This window comes from Neomonachus schauinslandi, chromosome X, assembly GCF_002201575.2.
Source record: "Neomonachus schauinslandi chromosome X, ASM220157v2, whole genome shotgun sequence".
Classification (NCBI taxonomy): Eukaryota; Metazoa; Chordata; class Mammalia; order Carnivora; family Phocidae; genus Neomonachus; species Neomonachus schauinslandi.
The window spans coordinates 70,398,934-70,417,939 of record NC_058419.1 but is presented as its reverse complement, the minus strand read 5'-3'; the positions used below and the strand labels follow the sequence as shown (position 1 = coordinate 70,417,939).

At 36.6% G+C, this 19,006-nt stretch overlaps 1 protein-coding gene and 1 non-coding gene across 2 annotated transcripts in view; one reads left to right on the top strand and one right to left on the bottom strand.

Moving 5' to 3' along the window:
- Positions 1–19,006, bottom strand: part of TEX11 (testis expressed 11) — a 292,288-nt gene that overhangs the window by 131,064 nt on the left and 142,218 nt on the right. The window contains exons 13-14 of the mRNA XM_021679728.1: positions 16,753–16,838; positions 6,017–6,154 (exon numbers count right to left, since the gene is read on the bottom strand). Of these exons, the coding sequence (XP_021535403.1) occupies positions 6,017–6,154; positions 16,753–16,838 (224 nt within the window). The remainder of the gene's footprint in view (positions 1–6,016; positions 6,155–16,752; positions 16,839–19,006) is intronic.
- Positions 1,838–1,944, top strand: LOC123323457. The gene has a single exon (XR_006539402.1). It is a non-coding gene; the product is annotated as a U6 spliceosomal RNA (small nuclear RNA).

The window sequence follows — 19,006 nt, the reverse complement described above, 5'->3', positions numbered from 1 at the left end:
AGACGAACCATGAGAGACGATGGACTCTGAAAAACAAACTGAGGGTTCTAGAGGGGAGGGGGGTAGGAGGATGGGTTAGCCTGGTGATGGGTATTAAAGAGGGCACGTTCTGCATGGAGCACTGGGTGTTATACGCAAACAATGAATCATGGAACACTACATCAAAAACTAATGATGTAATGTATGGTGATTAACATAACATAATAATAAAAAAAAGAATAATGGGGTGTTTTCTAAAACAATGTAATCTCCTTCAGTTCTGATAATCAAGCATAGATCTTCATCACTTTTAGTTTCCGATTTTCCACAGGAGCAAGGACAGAAACAGTATGAACAAATGCAATTCCTTTAATCACAAGAAACTGACAGGTGTTTATTGAGTCTCTATGCCAGCTGTCAGGGAAAATAAAGATAAGATATGGTCCCTGTCTCAGGGAGGTGGCACTCTGATAGGGGGCTACGTCAGGTATACAAATAACTAGAATACAGTGCAGAATATAAGTACCTAGGTATAAACAGAAGTGTTACAAAGTTTTAGAAGAAAAGTAAGACTCAGAAATTTCCTTATAAAGCGAAGACTGTCATTAGGACCTAGGCTTTGATAAAGGAAATTTCATAAGGTAGAAATGCAGGGAAGAGGTCATTCACAATGGAGAAGCATGGAAAAAGGTACAGAGGTAGAAAAGCACAGATCATGGTTAGGAAGCTGCAAATAATCCAATTTAGGACAAACACAGTATACATGTAATGGAAATAAAATAGGATTATATTATGTCTAGATTTTGGAGGACCTTAAGCACCAAGGAATTTGGTCTTTATTTACAGAGAGCCACTGAAAATGATCGAATGGCTCCCTGTAATTGGTTAGAACATTATTCCAATGGTGACAGAGGTGATGAAAGCCTGGACTAGAGTAGTGAGGTAAAGATGGAAGAGGAGACAGCTGGCAAAAATATTGCAGAAATAGAACTGATCAGCCATGGCACGTGATGAATACAGGGGGAGCAGAAGGAATCCAAGAATCTAAAATTTCAGTCTCAGATTGCTGGGTACACCCAACAATAGAAAAGTGAATGTGGGCTATGAGAGAGATCAGGGCTAGACATACAGATTTAGGAATGAAGAGTTGAAGCTAAGATGGATTACTGAGGGTAGAGTGTACAGAAGAAGAAAAAAAAAAGAGAGACCAGATAATAAATTCACTCAACAAATGTTTATTGAAAACTTACCACGTACCAAGCATGGTCATGGGTGTTAGGGATAAAATAGTGAGGAAGACAAACATAATACCTGCCCTCATCCAATATTTATTTGGTGAAAAGAGCCAGTAACAGAAACAGAGAAGGAATAGCTAGAGCAATAAATAGGATTAAACGATGTCATAGAAGCCAAAGAGAAAGTTTCCAGAAGGATGAAGTGGTTGACAGTATTACATTGTTTTGTGCTAGAGAGATCAGAGGATAAGAAGGACTGAGAAAAGATCATTAGACCTGATCATTAAAAGGTCACTAGTGATCTTTATAGAATCAAAGATGCAAAAATCATCAAGAGGGGGATAGGTAGTGAGGCCAAAAACCTTAGATAGCCTTGTCTATTCTTTTTCTTCTATCCTACATCTGGTTGGGAATTGTCAGGGAATTCTGTCATCTTTACTTTTACACTCTATTTAGAATCTGCTCCCCATCCACAATTCTTCCACTCCAGTCCATGCCACCTCATCTCTTGCCTAGATTATTTCAGTGGCCTCCTAAATGGTCTCCTTGCCTCCACCCTTGCACCTGCCCTAGCCTATTCAATACAGTGCTAAGACTGATCTTATTAAAATGCAGGGTAGATTGTGCTCAATTTGGCAGTACATATACTAAAACTGGAACAATACAGAGAAGATTAGCATGGCCGCTGCACAAGGATGACATGCAAATTTGTGAAGTGTTCTGTATCTTAAAAATTTTTTAAATTCAAAAAATAAAATAAAATGCAAGTCAGATCATGTCATTCCTCTGCCCAAAACCCTGCATGGCTCCCCATCTCACCTAGCATTAATGACAAATCTTTACAATGAACTACAATGTCTTTCTTACATGATCCGTTTCCCCACTATTTTCCCTGATCACAGTTCCTACTTTCCTTAATATTACCTGTGCTAAAGCCACACCCGTCCCTTTTCTATTCTTCAAATACCCCAGGTATGCTCCTATCCCCACTACCTTTGCACTTGCTATTCCTGCTATTTGGAATGCCGTGGGATTCCCCCCTCCCCAGATACCCACATAGCCAGATCCCTCATTTCCTCAGGTCTCTACTCAAAAATCACCTTCTCACTGGGGCCTTCCTTGGCCACCCTTTCTAAAATTTCAACCCTTTATTCCTCTTCTAAAACATTTAATGCCACCCTTTCCTCCTTAGTTTTCTCCATAGCACTTATCACTAAGGTAACAGGGCCAGCGAACTATGGCCTTTGGGCCACTTCTAGGCCACCATCTATTTTTGTATAGTCCACAAGCTAAGAAGGCTTTTACATTTTTGAAAGGTTGAAAAAAAATCCAAAGAAGAATAATATTTTATGACACATGAAAATTATATGAAATTCACATTTCAGTGTTCCTAAATAATAAAGTTTCATTGGAATACAGCCATGCCAATTTGTTTACACATGGTCTATGGCTGTTTTCATGGTACAACAGCAGAGTTGAATAGCTGCAACAGACACTGTATGGTGTAAAAAACCTAAAATATTTACTATGTGGTTCTTCACAGAAATTTTGCTGACCTCTGTAATATACCATAATATTCATCTTTTTATTTTCTGTCTCTCCTAGTAGAGTGATAAACTCCATGGGTGTAGGTGTTTTTGTCTATTTTGTTCATTACTATACTCCAATGCCTAGGACAGTACTTAACATATAGTAGACAGTCAATACATATTTTTTAAATAAATGCACAGTGAAAAAAATATCAGCAGTAATTTTAGGTTAAAAAGTTTGGTGAAAGGAAGGACAAGAGAGAACTGTAATTTGAGCAGGATGACAAGACTGAAGGAGGGTTTTTGAATAAAGAAGATGTCAAAATAATTGTAGTGATGGGGAAAGAAACAGTTGAGAGAGAAATATTAAAGAGTTCAAATTGAGGGCGCCTGGGTGGCTCAGTTGTTAGGCGTCTGCCTTCAGCTCAGGTCATGATCCCGGGGTCCTGGGATCGAGCCCCGCATCGGGCTCCCTGCTCCGCGGGAAGCCTGCTTCTCCCTCTCCCACTCCCCCTGCTTGTGCTCCCTCTCTCGCTGTCTCTCTGTCAAATAAATAAATAAAATCTTTAAAAAAAAAAAAAAAGAGTTCAAGTTGAGATTTGTAGAGAAGGTCCCCAGAAAAAGTTCTTTCTAAGAGATAAGAAGAAGAAAGGAAGTGTAAAGAAAGGAAAAGCTGACGAAGTTTATGTGAGTGGCTATAAGTTCAGAAAATTACAAGATAAAGTTTTTTGCTAAAGGGAAGGGTAAAGCATGGTGGCCTAAGGACAAAAAATTTGGGAATCACCATTGTGAGGAATATGACAGAAAGTTAGTAAGAGTCCGTTTTACTGAGTACCTAGCTGAAAAACCATGCAATTTTAGCAGATCCAGTAAACATGGTTTCATAAATTTTTTCTGAACAATGTTCAAATAGCTCAAGGAAAGGAGTGAAAAAAAGACAATGAAAATTAACAAGGGAAGGTGGGAATAGTAAAACAGTAAAATATAATGGATTGTGTAATTTCTTTTCACCTATCTGTCTTAGTGCACAGGAGAGTATTGCTTACATATGGCGGGTACCAAATCAATGTCTGCTAAGTTCAAGACAGAAAGGATGAAGAGAAAAATATACTAACAGTAATCAACAAGATTACCTTGAACATACTGAGAATAACTTTTGGCTTCATCACCAGTCTGGCCTTAAATGATATAATTACATGCTGAGTATATACTATTAGGACATGCCTGGTTTCCCGCTCTCCTCTTCTTCTCCTCCTTACTACTAATACCATTTGTACTCCAAATTATAGGCTTAGTCCTGTATTAGGCTCTAAGATCAAACTTGACATTAGTCAGAGGAGACTTAAGAAGCACTGTTTCAGGGTGCCTGACTGGCTCAATCGGTGGAGCATGTGACTCAATCTCAGTGTCGTGAGTTCAAGCCCCACACTGGGTGTAGAGACTACTTTAAAAAAAAAAAAAAAAAAGGAAGAGGCACTGCTTCAAGTCTTGAAAGACTGTATCTACTCACTTCAATTCTAGTAACTGCATCCCAGACTGGTCCCCTATGCCTGACCTCCACTCTTAAAAAAGAGCCTCATATTCTAGGGATGTCTGGGTGGCTCAGTAAGTTGAGCATCTGTCTTTGGCTCAGGTCATGATCCTTGGGTCCTGGGATCGAGCCTCACGTTGGGCTCCCTGCTCAATGGAGAGTCTGCTTCTCCCTCTCCCTCTGCCCCTCACCCACCCCCCGTTCATGCGTGCGCTCGCTCTCTCTCTCAAATAAATAAATAAAACCTTTAAAGATCTGCCCATTAGGATACCCTGAGGCTAGCTGCTTGGTTGAGTTAAAGGCTACTATGTCTTATTCATGTCTGTAACCTCAAAGACTATCACAGTGTCTTGTGCTGTACTCTATCTGCATTAGCTGAACAGATAGCAGAAGAGATACCCTTCCTTGGCCTGAAAAGTATTCATCCAAATGGCATGTCTGACTCCAAGTCCTTCCCAAACTATCAGGCCAACATAAATCATGAAAGTTACAGTAACTTTCTGATCACCTTCTTTATGTCTTTAAGTAAGCAACTATCTTTCTGAAATAGTTAATGGCATCCTACGCAGAAATATAATGAATTAGGTAATGAAACCTGTATGATAATCTTTTTTTTCAGGTCTTTAAGTCAATAGTAGTGTCAACTATCTTTCTGAAACACTTAAATGCTAGGCTATGCTGAAATATCATGAACTAAGTAACATTTCAACTTCTCTTCCAGAACTATAAATTTTTAAAATACAAACTAAATGGTAAATATTCTTTTGAAAGAAAATTTAAAGTATTTAGTCAAACAACCCTTCAAAGTAAACAAAAACGCAAAGAAAATGTCTGGAATTGCAACCAGTAATCACATATTTTCCCCTAAACTTGTCATTAAAACCTGAAAAGCAACAAAAGCCTTCATATTTTATCTGGGCCCACACTTGTCCTTCCACAAGCCAATACCTTTCCCCACTTAAGTGCATACTATATGATGCCCAAAGGAAGAAATGTCCCTTCCTTAAATAGGTTTTTATCTCATTCACCTCCTAGAATTTTGTTCTGAAAAACAATCGGTTGCTAAACATTTTCTGAAGTAGTTGGATAGGTAACAGATAACCCAGTACATAAAAGAATGACCATTTTATCTGAGTATTTTCCCACACTGAAATGTTTGACCAATAAAAGTATACCTTAAAATTTAGTCGGCTTCAAAGACAATATTGCAGATGGTTAGTAGCAAGACAACTTTGTTCAGAAGTTCCAATAATATATTACTTTTCAGAAAAGGATGCCAAAAAAACCCAGTAAGTAATGGAATTAATAGTTTTTCAAGTTCTCTCTTTCTGGGAAGTCCCAATCAGTCATGTTTACAGTGTACAAATCAGGAAAATATCAATTTGAGTTTATCTTGTATGAAAGAACTCTCAGATATCTTAACCTCGTAGCCAAGAAGACACACCAAACTGTATCTACCTCTCTGCCACTGCATGTAACACCTCCTGCCTTTGAAAAATAGATAAATCAGGGGCGCCTGGGTGGCTCAGTCGTTAAGCGTCTGCCTTCGGCTCAGGTCATGATCCCAGGGCCCTGGGATAGAGCCCCGCATCGGGCTCCTTGCTCCACAGGAAGCCTGCTTCTCCCTCTCCCGCTGGCCCCCGCTTGTGTTCCCTCTCTCACTGTCTCTCTCTGTCAAATAAATAAATAAAATCTTTAAAAAAAAAAAAAAAAGAAAAAGAAAAATAGATAAATCAAAAGACCTTATCAAGTTGTTTCAAATGCAGGTAACAGGAAGCCATGTTCCTCCGCAGCTTGGCCAAGTCCAGATCTGTTTGATCAGCTGCATAAAATCTCAGAGAATAATAGTACCAGTTTAGGGCATCAGCGTAACTTTGTACCTAAAGGTTGAAAAGAAATAATAAAATTACAGAGATATCTCTACATTTGACCTTAATTTTTCTAAGTCTCCTCTAGAAAAAAAACAAGAAATTGTATTGTTTTCTTTTTTAGGCAACCAAAACACAATACCCTCTCTAGTTGAGTTCTAAGTGCATTTTATGATCCGTCTAGATCAGTATAAGTTACAGATTAAGTGGCAATCAATATTCTCTCTTCTTTCCCCACATTAGAAATTTCAGAGAAACCATCAACAAAATTAAAAGGCAACCTAGGGAATGGGAGAAAATATTTGAAGACCACATATTCAATAGAGGGTTAATATCCAAAATATACAAAGAACTCCTACAACTCAATAGCAAAGCAAAAAACAAAAAACAAAAAAACCAATTTAAAAATGGGCAAAGGACCTGAATAGACATTTTTCCAAAGAAGTCATACAGGGGCGCCTGGATGGCTCAGTCGGTTAAGCATTCGATTCTTCTTTTTTTTTTTTTAAGATTTTATTTATTTATTTGACAGAAAGAGAGAGAGCACAATCAGGGGAGGGCAGGAGAGGGAGAAGCAAGCTCTCTGGTGAGCAGGGACCCCGATGTGGGGCTCGATCCCAGGACCCTGGGATCATGACCTGAGCCAAAGGCAGATGCTTAACCAACTGAGCCACCCAGGCTCCCCAAGCATTCGACTCTTGATTTTGGCTCAAGGTCATGATCTCAGGGTTGTGAGATCAAGGCCCAGGTCAGGCTCCACGCTCAGCTGGGAGTCTGCTTGAGGATTCTCTCTCTCCTCTCTCCATCTGCCCCTCCCCCTGCTCATGCTCTCTCTCTCAAATAAATAAATCTTTAAGAAAAGGAGACATACAAATGGCCAACAGGTAGAAGAAAAGGTGCTCAACATTACTAATCATCTGGAAAATGCAAATCAAAACCACAATGAGATATCATCTCATAACTATTAGAGTTGCTATTATCAAAAAGACAAGGGATAACAAATGCTAGTGAAGATGTGGAGAAAAGGGAAACCTTGTACGCTGTTGGTGGGAATGTAAAACGTAGGGTTATCATGGAAAACAGTATGGAGGTTTCTCAAGAAATTAAAATTAGAACTACCATATGATCCAGCAATCCCATGTCATTATTTGAAAGAGATATCTCTACTCCCATGTTCACTGCAGCAATATTCACAATAGCCAAGGTACAGGAAACAACCTAAGTGTCCATTTACTGATAAAGAGATAAAGAAAATATGGTATATGTACACAATGGAATATTATTCAGCCATAAAAAAGAGGGGGCATCCTGCCATTTGTGACAAGGATGAACCTGGAGGACTAGTATGCTAGGTGAAATAAGCCAGACAAAGATAAAATCTTTCATGTCATCACTTATACGTAGAATCTGGAAAAAAAAAAAGTTAAACTCTAGAAACAGAGAGAAGAGTGGTTGGGAGGGACTGGAGGGCAGGAGAAATGGGGAGAGGTTGGTAAAAGGGTACAAACATTCAGTTATAAAATGAAAAAGGTCAGGGCGCCTGGGTGGCTCAGTTGTTAAGCATCTGCCTTCGGCTCAGGTCATGATCTTAGGGTCCTGGGATCAAGCCCCGCATCGGGCTCCCTGCTCCGCGGGAAGCCTGCTTCTCCCTCTCCCACTCCCCCTGCTTGTGTTCCCTCTCTCACTGTGTCCCTCTGTCAAATAAATAAAATCTTAAAAAAAAAATGAAAAAGGTCTGAGGATCTAACGTATAACATGGTGACTATAGCTGACTACAGCTATACTAGGTTGTATAATTGAATTTTGCTAATAGAACTTAAATATTCTCACTAAAAAAAGTGATGAATATGTTAATCAATGGTTAGAACTCTTTCATAATGTATACATATACCTAGTCAAATCATCACATTGTACACTTAACTGTGTCAATTATACCTCAATAAAATTTTTTAAAAAGAAATTTCACATGTGGGATGGAAAGTCTGAGGGGTGGTGAACCACCCTAGAAAACTCAAAATACAATTTTAGTTATTAAATACGTAACTAATGAATCACTGAACACTACAACAAAAACTTATGATGTACTAATTGAACATTAAAAAGAATTTAAAAAAATAATTTTTAAAAAGAATATCCATAATTCACCATGCTAATACAGCTATTTTCATTTTTTTACACTCCATTTTAACCTTGTCCTTTTGTATTTGTATATAGTTGCAATCATAGTTTATATTAGAGTTTCATGTTCCATTCTTTCCATTTGACTTTATTTTGTAAATATTAATCTATATTACTATGGAGTCTTCACAGTTGTCAATTTAAGGAATATTTAACATTCAATTAAGTTAATATACAATGATTTTCTTAATGCTAGATATTTAATTGATTTCCAGGTTTTTCACTATGATAATGAAGTGCCACTGTGTTTTTGTACAATTTTTTTTTTTTTTTACTTTTGAGGCACTAACAACTTTTCAAGGGTAAGACACTATTAGGAAAAATCTGATAGAAATAATCTGGGTAACATTTTTTAAACTAAGAAAATTCAGATTGCTCATGCACACCATGAGGTGTGTGTAAGGTAGATGAGTCCCTTGTACCCTCCCCATCAAGACGCTTCACATTTTTCAACGAAGAACAGGAGTCATTAGGACCTAAATGGAATAAAACACTCTTCAACTAGAAAAAACTGTGCTGTGTAGGTCCAACACTGCTTATTACTATTTAGAATCAAGATTATATTCTTCTCCAGTGTTGGAAGTGGGAGTTTAAAAATATCATTCTGCAAGACTGGAAAATGAGGGAAAAGAAAGAGAATCAATAGGAGAAGGGAATTCTGAAGTAATTTTAAATCTGTTCCATAAAGAAATACAGGCCTTCTAAAAGAGAACAAGAATACCATTCTATTTTGCAGTACCTGATTCTACGGAGTAAAACAAGACATTTTGATATACAAATACATTGTGAAATGATCACCACAATCAAGCTAATTAACATATCCATCACCTCAAATAGTTACTTTTTGTGGTGAAAACACTTAAGATTTATTCCCTTAGCAAATTTCAAGTATATAATACATTATTACAATTATAGAGAACATGCAGTAACTTAGGTCTTTATAACTTACTCATTTAATAACTGAAAGTTTGTATCCTTTCACCAACATATCCCCAATTCCCCCAACTCCCAAACCCTGATAATCATCATCCTCTTCTGTTTTTATAAGTTCGACTTTGTTAGATTCCACATATAACTGAGATCATGCAGTATTTGTCTTTCTGTGTCTGCCTTATTTCACAGCATAATGTCTTCGAGATTTATCTGTGTTGTCACAAATGACAGGTTTTCCTATAGATCATTTTGGGTAATATGGACATTTTAACAATATTAATTCTTCCAATCTCAATTCTTGCAATCTGTGAACACATGATATCTTTCCATTTACTTGTGTCTTCTTCAATTTCTTTCATCAATGTCTTATGGTTTCAGTGTATAGATCTTTCATCTCTTCGGTTAAATTTATTTCTAAGTATTTTAGATGTTATTTTAAATGGGATTGTTTTCGGGGCACTTGGGTGGCTCAGTCGTTAAGCATCTGCCTTCAGCTCAGGTCATGATCCCGGGGTCCTGGGATCGAGCCCCACATCGGGCTCTCTGCTCAGAGGGAAGCCTTCTTCTCCCTTTCCCACTCCCCCTGCTTGTGTTCCCTCTCTCGCTGTCTCTCTGTCAAAGAAATAAATAAAATCTTTTAAAAAAAATAAAATAAATGGGATTGTTTTCTTAATTTTTCAGATAGTTCATTGTTACTGTATAAAAGGGCAACTAATTTTTTTTTTTTTAAGATTTTATTTATTTATTTGAGACAGAGAGAATGAGAGAGAGAGAGCACATGAGAGGGGGGACGGTCAGAGGCAGAAGCAGGCTCCCTGCCGAGCAGGGAGCCCGATGCGGGACTCGATCCAGGGACTCCAGGACCATGACCTGAGCCGAAGGCAGTCGCTTAACCAACTGAGCCACCCAGGCGCCCAGGGCAACTAATTTTTGTATATTGATTTTGTATCCTGCAATTTCACTGAATTTGTTTAACAGGTTTTTTTTTTGGTGGAGTCTTTAAGATTTTCTATATATAATATTAAGTCATCTGTAGAGATGACTTTACTTCTTCCTTTCCAATTTGGATGCCTTTTATTTCTTTTTCTTGCCTAAATGATCTGGTTAGGACCTTCAGTACTATGTTGAATAGAAGTGGTAAGAATGAACATCCTTGTCTTGTTCCTGATCGTTAATGAAAAGTTTTCAGTTTTTCACCCTTGAGTATGATGTTCGCTGTGGGCTTGTCAGGTATGGCCTTTATTATGTTGAGGTACATTCCACTTATACCTAATTTGTTGAGAGTTTTCATCATGAAAGGATGTTGAATTTTGTTAAATTTTTTGTCTGCATTTATTGGGATGATCATATGATTTTTATCCTTCATTCCATTCAATGTGGTGTATCATATTTACTCATTTGCATACTTAACCTTCTTTGAATTCCAGGGAAAATTTCCATGTGGTCACTGTGTAAGATCCTTTTAATATGTTGTTGAATCCAGTTTGCTAGTAGTGTGTTGAGGGTTTTTTTGTTCATCAGGGATTTTGGCCTGCAGTTACCTTTTCTTATAGTGTCCTTGTCTGGCTTTGGTATTAGGGCAATGTTGGCCATGTAAAATAGTTTGGAAGTGTCTGGGATGAGTCTGAGTGTGAGAACAATTAGCATTAATTCTTCTTCAACTGTTTGGTAGAATTTACCCATGAAACAATTTGGTCCTAGGCAGTACTTTATTCGGAGATTTTTGATTATTGATTCTACCTCCTTACTCATTACTGATTTGTTCACATTTTCTATTTGTTCATGATTCAGTCTAGGTAGTTTGTAATTTCTAGAAATTTATGCATTCTTCTAAATTATCCAATTTGTTGTCACATAATTGTTCACTATAGTTTCTTACAATCCTTTGTATTTATGAGGTATCAGCTGTAATGTCTCTCATTTCTAATTCTATTTGAGTCCACTATCTTTTTTTTCTGCTTTTTCTTGGTTAGTCTAGCTAAACATTTGCAATTTTGTTTATTTTTTCAAAAACCAACTCTCATTTTTGTTGAAATTTTCTTTCTTTTTTTTTAATCTCTATTTCATTTATTTCTGCTCTGCTTTTCTGTTATTTCCTTTCTCTGCGATCTTTGGGTTTAGTTATTCTTTTTCTAGTTCCTTGAGGTGTAAAGTCAGGTTGTTTATTTTTTTTATTATTTTTATTTCTTTTCTTTTAATTCCAGTGTAGTTACAATACAGTGTTATATTAGTTTCAGGTATACAATATAGTGATTCAACAATTCCATAAATTACTCAGTGCTCATCAAGATAAGTGTACTAGGTTGTTTACTGAGGCATTTGTCAATATAAACTTCCCTTTTAGAACTACTTTTGTTGCATCCGATATATTTTGGTAACTTAGGTTTCCATTTTCATTTGTCTCAAGATTGTTTTTTATCTTCCAAATTCTTATTAAATTCCAGTTAGTTAACATGCAGTGTAACATTAGTTTCCAGTGTAGAATTTAGTGATTCATCACTTATATATAATACCCAGTGTTCCTCACAAGTGCCCTCCTTAATACCCATCACCTATTTAATCAATTCTCCCGCCCACCTCTCCTCCAGTAAGCCTCAGTTTGTTCTCTATAGTTAAGAGCCTGTTGCCTGGTTTGCCTCACCTTCTTTCCCCTCTTTTGACTTCTTCTTTCACCCACTGGTTGCTCAAGAGTATGCTGTTTAATTTCTATGTATTTGTGAATTTTCCAGTTTTCCTCCTGTTACTGATTCCTCTTTGAGTTAACTGTATAAAGTGTAAGGTTTAGATCAAGATTAACTTTCTTGCCTATGGATGTGCAATTACTCAGACACTATTAGTTGAAAAGACCATTCTTCTTCCATTGAATCCTTTTGCAAATTATCGGAAATAAGTTGAGCACACTGGTATGGGATTCTTTTGGGGTTCTCCACTGAGTTCCAGTGGTCTATGTGTTTATCTCTCTGAGAATACCACACAGTCAAGATTATTGTAGCTATATAAATCTTGAAGTCAGGTAGAGTAATTCCTCCCTCTCTGTTCCTTTTTTCTCAGAATTATTTTTAGCTATTTTCATTCCTCTGCTTTTATGTATAAATTTTAGAATGTCTATATTTTTTCTCATTCTTTTGCTTGTAACCTATTTGTATCTTCATATTTATGTCTCTTTTAAGCAGTCATAAAGTTGAGTCTTGCTTTTTAACCCATTTTGACAATGTCTGTTTTTCACTGAAGAGTTGAGGTCATTTTAATTTAATGTGAGTTTTGCATATGCTGAGATTTCAATCTATCATCTTCCTATTTGTTATCCATTTGTCCTACCTAAATTTGTTCCCTCTTTCCTCTTTTTCTGCTTCTTTTGGATTATTAAATATTCTTCATAATACTATTTTATCTCCTTTTTTTTGAATTATAAATCCTCCTTCCAATCCTTTTGGATATACATCCAGAATTGGAATTGCTGGATCATATGGTAATTCTATTTTAAATTTTATGAGGAACCACCATACTGCTTTCTACAGATTTCTTTCTTTTTTTTTTTTTTACAGATTTTATTTTTTTATTTTTTTATTTTTTTATTCTTATGTTAATCCCCATACATTACATCATTAGTTTTAGATGTAGTGTTCCATGATTCATTGTTTGTGCACTACAGATTTCTTTCTATACATTCCTACCAACTACTTTTCATTTTTAAACAGCATTTGTTCTGTGTATAGAATTTTAGGTTTACAGTTATTTTTCATTATATTAAAGATGTTGTGGGGCGCCTGGGTGGCTCAGTTGGTTGAGCGACTGCCTTCGGCTCAGGTCATGATCCTGGAGTCCCAGGATCGAGTCCCGCATCGGGCTCCCTGCTCAGCGGGGAGTCCGCTTCTCCCTCTGACCCTCCCCCCTCTTGTGCTCTCTTTCATTCTCTCTCTCAAATAAATAAATAAAATCTTTAAAAAAAAAAAAAAGATGTTGCTCTACTGTTTTCTTGCTTGCACTGCTTCTCATGAAAAATCCAGCGTCTTCCTTAATTTGTTCCTCTGTATGCAGGCTGTCATTTTTCTCTGGCTGCTTTTAAGATACTCTCTTTATCACTGGTTTTGAGCAATTTGATTATTATGTGCCTTGGTTTAGTTTTATTCATGTTTCTTGTATTTGGGGTTTGCTAAACGTCTTAAATATGCTGATTTAGAGTTTTCATTAAATGTTAAAAGTTTTCAACCATTATTTCTTCATATATTTATTCTCTCTCTTCATTTGGGGATTCCAATTATCCATATATTAAGCTACCTGAAGTCTTTCCATAGCTTGTGATGCTATTTTAATTTTTAAAAATTTTTTCCCTGTGTGGTTCATTTTGGATGGCTTCTATTGCCATGTTTATTAATCTTTACCTCTGCAATGTCTAATCTGATATTAATACTACCCAATATATTTTTTATCCTAGACCTAGTTTTCATCTCTAGAAATTTGATTTGGGTCTTTTATATCTTCTGTGTCTCCACTTTTTGAATATATGGAATAAAATTATATGAGGTATTTTAATGTTCAGTTAATGCTAACTTTCATGTCAGTTTCAAGTGATTGCTCATTCTCTTCATTATAAAGTGTTTTCCTGCCTCACTGTATACTTGGTAATTTATTACTGGATGCCAAATATTGTATACTTTACTTTGTTGGGTGCTGGATAGTTTGGTATTCTGATAAATACTCTTGACCTCTACTCTGGGAAGCAATTAAGCTTATTGGGATCAATTTCATCCTTTCAGGTCATACTTTTGATATTTTAGGTAAGTCTGGAACAATGTTCAGTGCAGAACTAATTATTCCCCACTAGTCAGACAAGACCTGCCTGAGTTTTCTACCTAATGTCCCATGAATTAGAGGATTTTCTGTCTGGCTAGTATGAACAGGCCCTATTCCCAGACCTTTGTGAGTGCCAGGCACTGTTCCCACATTAATATTTTTAGATGGTTATTCCCCCCTAGCTCCAGGTCCTTTCATCCCATATTGTCCTAATTAGTATTTGGCTAAACAAGGGAGGAGGACTCTCTGACTGCTGGGGGTCTCTTTCTGAGCTGTGATCTTCTCCCTGGCACCCTGTCTTATGAACTCTAGCTGCTTTGGTCTCCCTAGACTCTCAGCTCCATCTCCTTAAATTAGGAAGACTGCTAGGATCCATTTCAGTTCCTCTTCTTGTGCTACAGCCTGGAAACTCAAGGGAGTAAGCTACACAACTTAAGTACTCACCTTGCTTACTTCCTATCACCCAAAGATTACTCTCCATTGCCTGATGTCCAGCGTCTCAAAAACCACTTTTTCATTTATTTTGTCTTGTTTTTTTCATTTCTTTGGAGGGAGGTTATCAGTGGGGGGGGGGGAGCAATTACTCAGGCAAACACACAAGTATGATCTCTACTACATTTTGGTTAATTCCAGTATAGTTAGCATACAGTGTTATATTAGTTTCAGGTGTACAATGTAGTGCTTCAACAATTCCATATATCACCCCATGCTCATCAAGACAACTGCACTTCTAAATCCTGATCACCTATTTCACCCATTCCCCGCCCCCACACCTACCTTTTGGTAATCATCAGTTTGTTCTCTATAGTTAAGAATTTGTTTCTTGGTTTCTCTTTCTCTTTTTTTTTCCCTTTGCTCATTTGTTTAATTCCACATATGAGTGAAATTATATGGTATTTGTCTTTCTCGGACTTATTTCACTTACCATAATACTCTCAAGTTCCATGCATGTCATTGTAAATGGCAAGATTTCATTCATTTTTATGTCTAATATTCCATTCCATGATGTCTAATATTCAAATATTCCACTTCATGTCTAATATTCACGTCTAATAATATATATATATATATACACACACCACATCTTTTTTATCCATTCACCTATCAATGGATACTCAGGCTGCTTCCATAATTTGGCTGTTGCAAATAATGCTGCTATAAACATAAAGGTACATGTATCCCTTTGAGTTAGTGTTTTTGTATTTTTGGAGAAGATACCTAGTAGTATGATTACTGGATCATAGGAGAGTTCTACTGTTAACTTTTTGAGGAACTTCCATACTCTTTCCCGGAGTAGCTGCACCAGTTTGCATTCGCACCAACAATGCAAGAGGGTTCCTTTTTCTCCACATCCTCACCTACACCTGTTGTTTCTTGTCTTTTTTATTTTAGCCATTCTGACAGGTGTGAGGTGATATCTCATTGTAGTTTTGATTTGCATTTCCCTGATGATGAGTGATGTTGAGCCTCTTTTCATGTGTCTGTTGGCCATCTGGATGTCTTCTTTGAAGAAATGTCTGTTCATGTCTTCTGCCCATTTCTTAATTGGATTATTTTGGGGGAAGGGGTGTTGAGTTGTATCAGTTCTTCATATATTTTGGATACTAACCCTTTATTGGATCTGTCATTTGCAAATATCTTCTCCCATTCAAGTGGTTACCTTTTAGTTATGTTGATTGTTTCCTTTGCTGTGCAGAAACTTTTTATTTTGATGCAGTCTCAATAGTTTATTTTTGCTTTTGTTCCCCTTGCCTCAAGAGATATGTCTAGAAAAATGTTGCTACAGCTGATATCTGAGAAATTAATTGCCCGTGCTCTCGACTATGCCTTACTTTCTTTTTTTTTTTAGGTAAGCTCTACACCCAACATGGGGCTTGAACTCATGATCCCGAGATCGAGTCACATGCTCTACCAAATGAGCCAACCCCTATTCTTTACTTTCTAAAACAAAAAAAAAAAAACAAAAAAAACCACACAACTTATCTGAAGTGTCAATTTTTTCCATAGTAAACCTGGATTGTTTTGTAAAGAGAAAAAATATTACCACGTTTTTGCATTTTTAAATTGCACAACAACTTTTTTTAAGAGCAGTTTTAGGTTCACAGCAAAACAGGGAAATGTACAGAGATTGGCTATATACCTCCTGCCCCCACACATGCCTCCCACTTTGTCAACATTCTCTACCAAATGTACCAAAGTGGTACATATTACAACTGATGAACTTACATGGACACATCATAATCACCCAAAGTCCACAGTTTACATTAGGGTTCACTCTTGGTGTAGTATATTCTATGGGCTTACACAAATGCATAATGACAAATATCCATCATCACAATATCATTCATAGTATTTTCACTGCCCTACAAATCCTCTGTGCTCCAAATCATAGTTTTTTAAAGGGAATAAAGCTCTGACTTTCTTCTTTGTCATGTTAAAATAAATTACTTTCCTATATCTTAATATCAGACATGTCACTTCCCTACATTGTAAGCTCCCAATGGGGATGAACCAAGCTTAGTAGTTTTAAATGAATTCTTATCCAATGCCCATTAACATTCTACATTATGAATATTTAATACATAGATGGTACCTAAACAGAGAGATTATTAAAATATTTGATGCTCTATGATTTTTATAGTGAATACACTTATTTGTTAGGGTAGAGAAAGAATATAAAGAATGAAAATAGATTCTTCCCAAACCTCAAAACATCTGGCAGCTTTTTTCCACAGAATGCTGTGTAAACAGCTCACTAATTCTGTTGTCAATTGTCTTCCTGTTTGGTGACCTGAAAATAAAAACCGAAGCTCTAAAAACAAAACTCAAGATCTATTACATTAAATAAGAGCGCTAACTATATTCAGAACCTGTAATCTTTAAGTAATGGCTATAAACACAATCACATTCAGACAGGTTTTCATCATCAATTTTAGGTTTACTAGCAAAACTGATTATATAATACAATCAGAGTTTGCTAGAATCACAGTAATTCGCCTATCAATCTGTGATAGTTTTCCAGCTTAGTCTCTTTTTAACGTATTTTCCATGTTCCAAATTTCATCATCATCTGGTGCTTTAATGTTATTGTGAATGAAGAGACAACAAAGCTAAAAATCGTTAATAAGAAGTGTTTATATTATTATGTACTAACAAGATCAGATCAAGTTCACAAGAAAGGCCAATTATACCTTAAAGCCTTTGTAAAACACTTTAAGACCATGTTTACACATAAACTTTATTACTTTAAATTGTAACTCATGTCTGATTGTTTCTGGTCTAGACATTTACAGGGTTCAAATACATTAGCACACATTAAGGTAAAGTTTAAATTGTAACAGAATTCTATACCCCCTTCTCTTCTACCCCTTCGGCACTACTGATTTCCACAAAAGTCTTGATAAGAACACAAAGAGTCTCTGACCTCCCAGCCCAGTCAACAGACATAATTTGTTCCATGGCTTAGACAAAATTACTCACATGAGAGTAAAATGCTATTTAATGTACCTACTTAAAATATTACATGACTTTGAGAGTATAAGTTTATAATTCAATATCACAATAAAACTGGTTAACTATAATCTTAGGAAAATTAGTCATTCTGGATAAATACATTTTCTAGTTAGCCGACAGTTAACTTTCATTAAAAATAAAACATTCTTTATTTTGAAAAGTCTAAATTGTTTCATTAAAGTTCTTAAATTTTTCTAAAAATTAGGTTTTTCTTTTTAAAAAGATTTACTTATTTGGATGAGAGAGCATGTAGAGCATGAACAGGGGGAGGGGCAGAGACTGAGAGAGACAGAGAGAAGCAGACTTCCCACTGAGCATGGAACCTGACACGGGGGCTTGATCTCACACTCTGAGATCATGACCTGAACCAAAATCAACAGTCAAACGCTTAACCGACTAAGCCACCCAGGCGCCCCTAAATTATGTTTTTGTAAACATACTTTCTAGTTTTCTGAAGCACAATTTAATCTTTGCTTGCCCATTCAAGGTCAATAACTAACAACTATTGTATTTTATTATACTTAAATATCACAGTGGTGACTCTGGGAACTACTGTTGTATTTTTTAAAATATTTGAAACTGTTTTATAAAATTTATAGAGTTTTCTCCTCCCCTGTGGTCAGATTATCTACGTATTTCCCCGTAGACCCTTTCTCTCTTTGTAATATGCTACCGTTAAAATGCTAAAGGGGTGGAAAACCAGATAATCAAACTTATCAAAATTGGGTCTAAAAATAACTGGATTCTTGTGAGGGAGCATATTATCAATTAAATATGGCTCACAGAATCTAGAGTTCAAAGGCTCTTAGAGATTATCTGCTCAAAAGATTTCCTTTTAAGGGCGCCTGGGTGGCTCAGTCGGTTAGGTGGCTGCCTTCAGCTCAGGTCATGATCCCAGGGCCCTGAGATGGAGTCCCTTGTCAGGCTCCCTGCTCAGCGGGAAGCCTGCTTCTCCCTCTGCCTGCCGCTCTGCCTATCTGTGCTCTCTCTCTCTATGTCTCTGTCAAAAGAATAAATAAAATCTTAAAAAAAAAAAAAAGATTTCCTTTTAAAAACATCAGTGACTTTTTATAAAAACATGATACATGCTTGTAAAAATTCAACAAATCTGGTAAAATATAAAGAAAGTAGGGGCGCCTGAGTGGCTCAGTCAGTTGAACATCTGACTCTTAATTTCGCCTCAGGTCATGGTACTGAGGTCGTGAGATGGAGCCCCATATCAGGCTCGTGCTCATCGTGGAGTCTGCTTGTCTCTCTCCCTCTGTTCCTCCTCTCTCCTCCTCTCTCTCTCGAAAAAAAAAAAAATACATAAAATCTTTAAAAAAAAAAATAAAAGAAAGAAAGCAACAAGTCACCTAAAATGCCATCACTCAGAATAAATCCCAGTATTAACATTTAGTGACTATCACTCCTGTTATATTTCTGTATATGTGCAGAATTGGAAGG